Raw genomic sequence first — 12,695 nt, forward strand, 5'->3', positions numbered from 1 at the left:
TAAATTATGTTTTACATATTTATTTAATATTTAATTCACTAAATTTTTTTTGATATCAGATCTAAAATTGCCAGGAGGCGCTCCTCCCTGGCAGACGCCTCTCTCTCCCTGGCAGCCATCTCCCTATCTCTCCTGTCCTCCCTCTCTCTCATCTCCCTGAAAAACCTCTCCTCCCTCTCTACAGTCTGATGGTGACACCTCTCTTCCCTCTCCACAGCCTCTTGGTGCCTCCTCTCCTCGCGTTCTGCAGCCTCTCTCTCTCTTTTCTCCTCTCGCTCTCGCTGCTCTCTCTGCATCTCCTGTATCACCTCATCAGCCTGCTTCTCATTGTCCTGCAAGGCTTTAGCAATAGCCACGGTGTCTACCCAGCGCCTCTTTGGGGTAGACACCTCAGGAGTCACCGGTGTCACCACAGAAGAGGGTGAGGCCCTCGCCACTTCCGGGTCGGATGAAGCAAAGAGAGCAGGCGGCTCCATAGATGTCCTGCTCCCTATTGCTTCATCCATTAGTGAGTACCACTTCCAAGAAGCAGCGGTGGCCTCACCCCCTTCTGTACTAACACCGGTACGAGGGTTCTTAAGTGCCTGTGGATGAACGACAAAAAAAAAGCTGCACTATTTCACTATCAAATGCTAAACACTAACAATGTATTTACATTTCTTACTTACAAATATAGACTACCGTTCAAATGTTTAAAGTCTCTTAATCACCATAGGTAAAATTCCCAAACAATCCTAAAGGAGTTTTCCAAAAAGATATGTATGGAACAACCTTGTACCAGGGTTCCTACAGCACAAGGCAAGTTAAATTGAAGACTTTTTAATGCCACTTGAAATAAAAAGTTAAGACCAACTTCACGATAAACAAGATAAACCTGGATGCGACAACTTTACCCAAATGTTTATTTTAACATAAACCATTACTTTCTGGCTCAGTAGACATGTTAAAGATTTTGAAAAACATTCCATATAGGAAGAAAGCTAAAAAACACAAATTACAGATATATTTTTAACAACTACTGAACTGAATTCACAAACTTTGTTTTGTTCCCTACTAAAATAAACTATAAATCAGTGCCAACTCTTTTTCACAGCTATGGTCCGGCCGCAACAGTTTTTATTGGTTCCGCTATCGGGACGAAACCAATAATGGTTACATTGTGCCGTTCGGTAAATTTAAAAAAAATAATTGTATCAATTATTTGACTGTTTGGTAAGGATTACAAAAATAAAATCCTATTTATGACCTGGTAACAATTTTAAGACCTAAGAAAGACTGATTTAAGACATTTTAATGCCAATTAAGGCCTTAGTTTTATATTACAGAATTCAATGCCTTTTAAGACTTTTTAAGGATCCGCAGGAACCCTGTGTACTAACCTTGTATTTCTGCACCAAATTCTCCCATCGCTTCCTGATGACTTTAGCATCCAGCATCCCCTCCAACCCCTTTTTCTTAATGAATTCCCTGGTAAAAACACAACAGCAGATCATATCAATGCATTAAATAATACAGAGGCCCACTACCAGAACATTTAACATGACACGAGTACTGGGTTCGCCCACCTAATGTTATGTTACTCATTAAATATTTCTTATGTTTTGTTTGCAACAACAATATCACAACATTTATTTTGAGTAGATTATTTATCCTGGGGTTGGGCCAGAGATGCAGACTGCTTTACATGTGTTTACTACAGCACTGTCAATAACGAGCATATGTGATCACGTTAGTTTGAAGTGAAGAACGTAGCGTAATACAACTGTTAATGCAATGTACTTACTCGAATCCAGTAAGGGTCGCATTCCTCCTGCCAGTAAATAAATCTGCGTTAGCAGCACGCCAGGGGATTAGCTCCCTGGTATCTTCGTCGGTCCCTAAAACGGATCAAAATACCTCGATGAGACAAATGGAACTCACCTTGCCCGTCAATAGTATACGTGATATCCAGCATTACAAGGGCACAACACTGTATTCACCAGCCCATAATCTAAAATAGTCACAAAGTCAGTTTCATAACTTACTAGCGTTCACACAGATAACGTGCTCGTCCCAATGGATGGCTTATTACTGCTGTTATTTAAAATTAACACAATAGAGTTCACATGTCTAACGTGCTCGTCTCAATGGCTGGCTTAACGTGCTAGGTAGCTATAGGTAGCTAGGTAGCATTAACATGTAACTTACGCTAATTAACTCGCCAAATGATTATATCAGCTTCTGTCAGCGAGGGACATGTAAGTGATGCATTAGACGAGAGTACAATGCCTCGTATTACCACCATTACTTACATTTATATGATTGCGGTGTCGCAGCTCCGGCTGTCTCGGCTGAAATGTCCGCCATTATTTTCAAAATGGAAAAATCTTCCCGACGTCCTTAGCCCCTCCCTTTCCGCTTTGTAGTCAAGATGGCGTCCGTTTAGTGCGAGTAGGGTCCATCGTTACGCACTGCATTTTGTGACCGTTTTTAGGGGGTCATCCGGGTACTTTCAGTGCACTGACTTTTTGTGTTATCCACACTACCTACTTAAAACTAAGTGTTCGAAGTGTAGAAGTAGGCGGATTGAGACACACCCCTGGTGTCTCTCAAGTTCTGCTAACCTGACTAGCCGCCCTGGAGAAGCTCAGCTCTGTGCCCTGGTGTCTCCAATGAACTGCTAAGCTGTTGTGGCTACGGGGCCTGCTAGCCGAGCAGTACTGAGCTTTCCCTGCGGCCTGGATAGTTGTGACTCTCTCTCACTCCGGGCCGTCAGCTCCTGCCATCACATACATCCCTGACCTTCTGCAGCCCTGAACCTCCGGTCTTCATCATCCGCCATCCAGCACACTTCCTTTAAATAAAAACTCTTAAACTTTAGTCCCGTGTGCGCGTCCTGAGTTCATCGATAAACAAACCCTGACAGTCCTGATTTTCCACAATTTAATGTAAGTGGATTACAAATTGTGTTTTGGTCATCCTAGTGTGTGCAGGTAACATGTTTTCGTGCGCTGCTGCGCGATCAAAAACAGCAAAGGCTGGCTGTAGGTGATGCCGGCAGTTCCTTGGACTCTAGGCAGGGGGCGCTCAAGGAGCATCGCTCCTGATCCCAAACTGTAGAGTGACAGCAAGTTATGGATTTAATATTAGCGAGTTTTGCTAAAACAAGTAAACCGCAACAGGACTGATGAAGGAAGGTTTTCCTCCCTGGCAGTGAGCTCCATTGAGACTGAGAGACGTTTAAAACTGAAGAAGATAAAGAGAACCTTTACCGGAAAATGACCAATATTTTTGTTCAGAAAGAGCGCCGCATGGACTTAATTTATAAGTAGAGGGAAGACAGCGATAATTATTCATGTTTTATTTTTGTAATGAAATGTACGTAATGTGTGTTATATTTTTAAAATGTGTTACAAATGCAGAAATCCGTCATAACTCATAAACTGTTACAATCAAATGACAAATAATTTTGTATTTTTTTTTTCAAAGAATAAATTTTTTTTTTCATGTCTCTTGGCGAATTTATTTGGCTCGATCAGTATCCTAAAGCACTTTGCAATGAGTCTACTCTGCAGAGTTTTTGTATTCAGTATTTGTAAATCTGACTCTGATGACGTCAGTGCCCCACCAGCTATGAACCCTATCGCACTTCACTGTTATATTCATAAAGTTTCTCTGTTCTCTTCTGTTTTTACCCGGAGCCTTGCAATAAAATATTTCTCAAATGTATATTGTGAATGTTCAGTTAAATGAAACTAAACTCTGTCTAAGGCTAAAGTCTATGTGACACTGGTATCCAGTGTAGAACAGGGAGATGGAAATGGACATTTTTAAGTCCTTTCTTTTTCAATCAGCTATATCTACAACAGGATCGTTCCTACCTGAGAGTTGCTAATGAACTACTTTGCTGACATTGACATGATGTCAGAAGCTTCTCTCCTGTTCCTCCTAGATGATTATAGGTTAGGTCCAACACTTTGAGATGTGAGGGGTTTGAGGTCAGAGCTACGGAGATAGAGGCACCGCCTTCCTCTGTGATCAGACATCCTGACAAACTGCAAGCACATAAAACAAATACATTCAGTTGTAATTAATGATGATTCAATGATGAAGGAAATTATTTGTGCAGTTAAATTATCTGAAATTAATGAAGAATTCTAAAATAAATTAATAAAAGATAATTTTTGGATCAGCAATTAATTTGGTGGATTGGTGGATTTAAGTGTTTGAACTATATAATGTCTCTCTAAATCTCTCTCTTACTCTGCATTTTGTACATATTAAGAGAAAACATAGGATTGATAAGATGTCTAAAACCTTTTTAATACAATGATGAATATTTAGAACTGATGTCTAGCTAGGGAAAGATTGAAAAGAATGTCAACCAAAGGTTTTGAGTCCAACCTGAGAATTTCCAGTTTGCAATTTGGACTCCTTAGACCATTCAGACAGACTCTTTACTCCTGAATCGTGCAGGTTGTTTTCACTCAGGTCCAACTCTTTCAATCTACAAGACTCGGAGCTGAGAACTGAGGACAAAGCTTCACAGCTTCTTTCTGAGAGGTTGCAGCCACGCAGTCTGAAAAACAAGAAGATCTATGAGGTTTTCGAAAGAATTTTTAATGTGACTAATTAACTGCTTTTTTATTCCAAAGCTGTCTAAATAACAATTTAAACAGGTGTATATGATAACATTTTATGTACTGACTGCAATACACAGAAAAAAATAATTAATTCAAATTTAGTTATTCTGGAGCAAGTGGGATTTTTTGAAAGCTTTTTTTTTTTTTAATAAAACCAAACTGTACCTTTCAGAGTGGCCATTTATTGTGGGCAGTCTAACCAGCATAGGAAAAGTGCTCACTTTCACAGATTTAGACTGGTGATATTGTGTATGTGGAAAAAGTTTTAGATCTTTAGAGTTCATCTCATAAAAAAATGGGAGCTTTCTCCTAGTCTCAAATCACAGGTAGACTTGCACAGGTTTTTTTTTTTCAAGAATATTGCTGTATTTAGCATCATTCAACTCTCTATCAACTCAGACCAGTTTCCCAGGCCTACTATTCCCATGGCATGATGCTGCCACTACCATGTTTCTCAAAATGCTGTATCAAACGTTAAAGAGTCTGTCCCCCTTTTAATATACTGAGTATCACAGATATGCCCTACAGATGGCAGCAATTTTGCTTCTTCCTATTCACAAATAGACGCTGTAATTTTCTTGTTGCGTTTTGCATTAGACCATGTATCTCCATTGAAAAAGAAGGTGATTATTCACAGGAAGCTGGCTCCCTGGTTTAATTCAGAACTGTGTTCTTTGAATCACAATGTTTAGAAATTGGAGAGAAAATGGCGCTCTACACACCATGAGGAATCCTACCTTATCTGGAAAAACAGTCTACTGTTGTATAAAAAGACCCTTTGCAGAGTTAGAGCAGCATTTTTCATCATTAATTGAGGAAAATAAAAATAATCCTAGATTTCTCTTCAGTACAGTTGCTAAACATATCCAGAGTCATGGTTCTGTTGATCCATATATTCCCTTAGTTCTTAGCAGTAATGACTTTATGGTATTCTTAATAAATAAAATTGATTCCATTAAAAAAAAAATCTTTGACATCCTCTCAAACATGATTACTTCATCCCCAGTAAGTGGAGCAGCGTTGGAGGAATCTTTAGAATCTGATCAGTGTCTGAACTGTTTAGAAGCAGTAGAGCTTTCTGAGCTATCTAAAATTTTAGCTTCATCTAAACCTTCTACTTGTTAATAGGCCCAGTCACAACCAATTTAGTAAAGGAGTATTCGCTTTGAATAATGTCCCATTTTAGACATGATTAATCTATGCTTAATAAATGGATTGGTACCAGAGGCTTTTAAAGTTGCTGTTATTAAACCTTTACTTACTCAGCTTCACTGAGAAAGGAGATGTACACAGCGATTTAGAGGGTTGACTTTTCAAATGAATCATTGCATTAATTAATTTTATTGCTTCAAAGTAAAAAGAACAGTGCATATACTTACAAAGCTTTGCTAGAAGATTTGACCACTGGCAGCAGTCTCAGAAGGACCTTCTCTGAGGCAGAGTATTCCCTCAGGTCAAACACATCCAGATGTTTGTCTGACGACAATAAGATGAAGACAAGAGCTGACCACTGAAGGTTAGTCAGTTTATCCGTGGAGAGACTTCCTGAACTCAAAGACTGTTGTATGTCTTTCACCAGAGACTGATCATTTAGTTCATTCTGACAGTGGAACAGATTGATGCTTTTCTCTGCAGACAAATTCTGTTTGATCTTCTTCTTAATGTACTTGACTGTTTCCTCATTATTTGGTGTGTTCACGATTCCTGTCTGTGAGAGCAGACGATGGAGGAGATCCTGATTGGTCTGAAATGAAAGGCCCAGAAGAAAGCGGAGGAACAAATCCAAATGTCCATTTGAACTCTGCAAGGCTTTGTCAATAGCATATTCATGCACACGCTTTGCTTTTTTTCTCCCAAATGTTATGGTCCCCCTGTTGTTATTGTTTGTTTTTTTCTCATCCATTAAGTTGACACCTGAGTTGATGAAGGTTAGATGGACATAAAGAGCTGCCAGAAATTCCTGAACACTCAGATGGACAAAGGAGAACACTCTGGTCCCAAACAGCCCTGTGTGTTCTATAACTTTGTCTTCTACAAATATCTGTGTGAACACTCCTGAGTACACCGCAGCTGCTCTGATATCAATGTCACACTTTATCAGGTCTGATTCATAGAAGATCAGGTTTCCTTTCTGCAGTTGATCAAAAGCCAGTTTTCCCAGAGACTCAATCATCTCCCTGCAATCTTTACTCCAATGTCCATCTGTCTCAGCTCCTCCATCATATTTGATCATGTTTAACTTGGTCTGAACCACCAAAAAGTGGATGTACATCTCAGTGAGGGTTCTGGGCAGCTCTCCTCCCTCTCTGGTCTCCAACACTTCCTCCAGAACCGTAGCAGTGATCCAGCAGAAGACTGGGATGTAGCACATGATGTGGAGGCTCCTTGATGACTTTATGTGGGAGATGATCCTGCTGGCCTGCTCTTCACTTTGAAACCTCTTCATTAAGTACTCCTCCTTTTGTGGGTCAGTGAACCCTCTGACCTCTGTTACCATGCCAACACACTCAGGAGGGATCTGATTGGCTGCTGCAGGTCTTGTAGTTATCCAGATGCAAGCAGAGGGAAGCAGTTTCCCCCTGATGAGGTTTGTCAGCAGAACATCTACTGAGGTGGACTCTGTAATATCTGTCAGGATCTCCTGGTTCTTGAAGTCCAGAGGAAGTCGGCACTCATCCAGACCATCAAAGATGAAGACAACCTGGAATTGTTCAAAGCAGGAAATTTGTTTTGTTTCGGAAAAGAAGTGATGAACAAGTTGCACCAAGCTGAACTTTTTGTCCTTCAGCACATTCAGCTCTCTGAACGTGAACGGAAACATGAACTGGATGTTCTGGTTGGTTTTGTCTTCAGCCCAGTCCAGAGTGAACTTCTGTGTTAAAACTGTTTTCCCGATGCCAGCCACTCCCTTTGTCATCACCATTCTGACTGGTTCATCTCTTCCAGGTGGGCTTTTAAAGATATCTTGATGTTTGATTATTGTTTCTGGTTTCTGTGGTTTCCTGGTTGCTGTTTCAATCTGTCTGATCTCATGTTCTTCATTGATCTCTCCACCTCCTCCCTCTGTGATGTAGAGCTCTGTGAAGATCTGGTTGAGAGGAGTCGGTTTTTGTGTTGTAGAAATCCCCTCAAACACACACTGGAACCTCCGCTTCAGAGATGATTTGAGTTTATGTTGGCAAATTGCTGTAAACATTTCTGAAGGAAATCACAAAAACAAGATTTATTATGAGTTTATTATACATCTGAAAGAAAACTAAATTTCTGCTGCACAATCTTTTAAAAGTATAGTGGATGACTTTCTGGAAATGTAGGTAAGAAACTTTTTGAAAAACTGCGCATTTGCAAGACCAAGACTTGCTCCTACACTCCTAAGGGGGATTCTGTGAAGAAATCTCCCAAATCCACTGTGGTCTTTTTTCTTTCCTCTGAGGCCTTCCGCTTCTTCTCATAAACTCGCAGTTTAGTTCTGCGACTCTCAGCCATTTTCAAAGTATACAGTGAGAGCAGTGAAGCTACGGCTGCAACCAAAGCTCATTGGATACACAAACACCAGAAGTGTGCATGTGGAGCCAGCAAAAAGAAACTAGCAAGAAGTGAACACACAGAGTGCCGTTAGGTGAGCACGTCACAATGATTGACATGTGGGACAAATCAATAGATAATAAAATGATCCTCCCGGAACTCGAAGCTCAAAAAAGATCATCCACTATATCTTTAAGACATAATTAACTGTATCCAACTGTTGATGTTGATTCTAAGTACTGGAATGGAAAAACACTGGGTTGGTTTTATTTCTAATCTATTTATTCTGCACATTTGGTTGTGAGTTTGAAATTTCAGGTTTACAAACTATAGCTGTGACAACCACACTGTACATATTGGTTATTATAAGGTATGACCCTGACAAATCAGGATTAACTGGTCAATGATTGTTAGCAACTATTAGGAATCCAATGACTATATATAATTGTCATTGTACCCCAGGGCTCCATTCTCGGTCCTGTCCTGTTCACTCTTTGTCTAATTGAGGCTATTCTTAGAAAGCATTGTATGTCATTTATTTTATATCCTAATGACTGGCAAGTTTTTTTCTCTTTCTGTTTTTGTTTTATCTTCTATCTTTCCTGGATTGTGCCGTTTACATCAGTGTTGTCCCTCAGTCATGTGGAATAAAAATATGAGACTGTAATCTGATATCCATAAGATATATGAGCCCTCACAGCAGGATGTCTTCTGAGATCCTACAAAGCTCTCCCCCAGATTCAGATCACTCGCTTTTCTGTGAACCTGCCAGAAGGTTCACACTGGGGAGCTGCATTGTCTGTTTACTTGCCAAAACAGACTCAACTAAGACCACTTCTGAGTACAGTCCGTGTTCTGCAAACTTAGACATTGAAAAAGGCAGCCAGTTACCACTGAAACAGGTTGCTCTTTCTCTCAGCTTTTGCATAATAAAGCTGTCTTGAGACTGTGTGAACTGCTTCAAGCAGCTAAGAAGCTGCACCTCCTTTCAAACTAGCATACTGTTCCCAAAGCACCTTCCCCAGCTGTGACCGAGAGCAGCCTCCATAGGCCCAACACAAAGACAGCATACCAGTCAACTCATGCAGAAGCCCCTGGAGCGGGCACAAGATACAGCAAGACCAGCTTCTGTCCTGCAGGGAGACACTACAGAAACAGTCTGCTTGTAATCTCTCAGCTTTGCAGGAAAAGCTGACCCAGGGTGGGGCAGTTTCCTGCGGCTGGAGGGACCTGGGACCGCACCCTTTCCTGCAACCTATGAAGAAGTAACCCCAAAAGTGCTAAGCGAGCACTACCGCCACACCGCGTTGCAAGTCCCCTGAATGATACGAGGACAATGCCAAGCACAGACCCACCAGAGACCCAGAAGAGCTTACCCAGAGCACCTGGATCCCAAAGTAAGAGCCTTCCCCCAGCTTTCATCTCCCAAGCTGGAGTGCTTGGGAGATGTTACATCCAGTAACTCATTGCCACTGGATGTCACCAGAATGGGACACATTAAAGGATGAAGTTTGGCAGGAAAAGAGAGAAAGATATTTTGGGATGAAACAATTTGAGATTGTTTACTTCTGATGGGTTTTCACTGTGTTTTGAGGTTAAACTGAGCTAAAAACCTGAAGTAAAGCTACCTGCTAGTGATCTTTTGTAGCAAAGCTATGCATGGTGATTGCTCTGATGTTTTGATTCGTCTTTATTACAAACTTTATACTATCACTCAAATATTTGGACTCACCTTTGTCATTCAATGACTTTTCCTTATTTTTATGACTTTTAATTGCAGAGACAAATGATTATTGATTGCAAATCCTTCTTTAACATATTATGTTCTCAAATGAGGTTTTGTCTAACTCAGATGTTGCATTGTGAATGGATAGAACACATGCTTATTGTTGTTCTAAATTAGTTATTAGTATATTTCGGATCATAAGGCGCACCGGATTAAAAAAACGCACTAAATATTCATTCCATGGGTGTAATATCCTTTCGCCCCTTCACATTCACAGCTCTCCATCTGTATCTGTAGGGAGGACAGAGTAATTGGACTACACTGCCCTGTTTCTAAAATAAGGCCAAAATAAAATGATCTTTTATATTGAGTTTAGGTTTATTGTTGCTAGCGCCTACTCCGGTCAAATGCTGCCTAAAGGCTCCCACATACTGTGCGCATACTGTGAGCTTGGTGAACTCCTCACTGACTCTCTGTGGATGTTTTACCCTTCATAGTCAAGCGTACTGTTGCCTACATTTCTTCTAGCAAATTCTTACAATTCCCACACTTTGTGCCAGTGGGACGAAGCGACGGAAAGGATGGCAAAACGTGTGATTAGCTAGCTGAGCACTGAGAGCCGTTTCTTTTCCAGCAGGCTCCCACCTGTCAGTGAGAACAGAGGGACTGTGATGCTGCATCCTGGAGACTGCCTGCTTGGACCAGCTCAGTGTATCAACCTCAGTGTTACATATAAAACAGTTTGATGTAAAGACTTCTTGCCTCCCGAGAAGTTGTAAAAATTGAGCTGTGCACATATCTGTACGCGCAGACCTCCACGGAGTGAACTACGCCACAGTATGTGGGGGCCTTTACATGAACGCACTTCTAGTTTCGACATTACAATCAGGCAGTCTTGTAGACAGCTCAGGGGTCTGATAAGGTAGTGACACAGTGTACTCTAATGCTCCAAATATCCATTGAGCTGAGTAGCTTTGTTGTTAACCAAAGTCATACTTACACAATTTAACAGATTTTTGAGCACATTGTACCCCATAAAATCGGTCAATAAGCTCAATGGTAATCATATATAAGGCGCACCAGACTATAAGGCACACCTTCAATTACTAAGGAAATTTAAGGATTTTAAGTGCGCCTTAAAATTCAAAATGTATGGTAAGCTTTTTTGACCTCATTGCAAATTCTTTAAGATGAACATTTGTTCTCTATATTAAATTCAACAATATTCAACAAATTTAAACATTTTGTGGTGATGGTTTTCAACAATTTTTTTTGTCTTTTTCTGTGTACATATTTCCCTAGTTTCTGTGATCTTTATTTTGCTTAGTTTTGCTCCTCTTATAGTCGTCAGATGTAGTTTCAGTTAAGTTTCACCAGCCTAGTAAAAAGGAGTTCTTGATTGAAATATATTGTTATTCAAATAAACAGAATAAGTATATGTGTTCTCTGGATGGACATTTATTTCTATTAATAAACTAGTATATTTGAAGAGAAGTTGTCACTGAATTATTCCATATGTGTCATGAATCAAGTCTGTGAAAATTTACAAAGTAATATTGAATTAGTAATATTTGAAGAGTTTCAGTCAGGTGTCAGAGCTCATCATAGCACTGAAACAGCTCTAGTGAAGGTCACTAAAGATATTTTCATGAACTCAGATAATGGACTTGTGTCTGTACTTGTCCTGTTAGATCTGGCTGTGTTTGATACAGTTGATCACAATATTATTCTAGAAAAACTTGAATGTGCTGTAGGGATTAAGGGAAAAGCATTAGGCTAGTTTAAACTTTATCTGTCAGCATGGGATTAATTTCCACTGTTATGCTGATGACACTAAGATATAGTTATCCATAAATTCTGACGAATCCAATCAATTAGTTCGACTACAGGCTAAGATGACCAGATTTGTGTAATGAAAACCTGGGACGTCTCTGATTTTGTTGGGGAAGCGGGTGAGGTGACAACGACCCGGAGATGGTTTGAGCTGCAACCCTGACAGGCGCGAAAGGGGCATTCGGCTCAGCTCTTCTACTACGTCGGGAGAGCGGCAGGACAGTAAATACCTCTTGTCGTGCTATACTTTTTTACTTCATCATGTTACACTGAAATTGGGGACATTTTTTCTAGGATGGCTTTTGCCAGGGACAGGTCATCCAAAAACAGGAACTGTCCCTGGAATTTGGGGATGTCTGGTCACCCTACTGCATCTACAAGCTAAAGTTGTATCAATTTTTTTCCTCTTTAGCACATCATGAAAAACCCAGCATTGTTAATTTAGGTGTAAAATGGACCCCAATCTAAAACTTGACACACAATGCTGTGGTTAAGTTCTCTTTCTTTTAGTTGAGGTGGCTGTTATAAATTATGCCCTTCTACAAGAGTGCTGTCTAGATGCCAAGATATGGTCCATGCTTCTTTACCTTACACCTGGATTACTGTAACTCACTTTTGATTGTAGGTAGCCAGGCCACTCTTGCACATATACAGCTGGTACAGAATGCTGCTGCCCCAGTTTAAAGAAGTACAAGTAAACAAGAGCACATAAGCACCCCTTTTATTTATAAAGCACGTTTCAGTAATAAGATGATTAAAAGTGCTGGGGCCCGTTCTTCGTACGTTGCTTAAAACATCCAAGATCAAATGAGACATCAAAGATGATTTCCATTGTGCTAACCATGTTCCGGCTAATTGGGTTCTTCGAACACACCTGTTGTTTATGATTAGTATCGCTGGTTTGAGTTATCTGAGATAATTGCGCGTTCATGCGTCGGTTTAAAAGGGGAAATGTATCGATAGTAGAAACTACGATTAGCAAGGCTGCT

The 12,695-nt window shown here is 40.3% G+C and overlaps 1 protein-coding gene across 1 annotated transcript; it reads right to left on the minus strand.

Annotated features, from left to right (window-relative positions):
- Positions 1-3,001: 3,001 nt before the first annotated feature.
- Positions 3,002-7,818, minus strand: LOC105919027 (NLR family CARD domain-containing protein 3). Its single transcript, XM_036150931.1, is given in 5 exon segments — positions 3,002-3,093; positions 3,892-4,034; positions 4,384-4,421; positions 4,423-4,558; positions 6,002-7,818. Coding segments are annotated over 5 exon segments (2,226 nt in total).
- Positions 7,819-12,695: the final 4,877 nt, after the last annotated feature.

Source organism: Fundulus heteroclitus, chromosome 19, assembly GCF_011125445.2.
Source record: "Fundulus heteroclitus isolate FHET01 chromosome 19, MU-UCD_Fhet_4.1, whole genome shotgun sequence".
Classification (NCBI taxonomy): Eukaryota; Metazoa; Chordata; class Actinopteri; order Cyprinodontiformes; family Fundulidae; genus Fundulus; species Fundulus heteroclitus.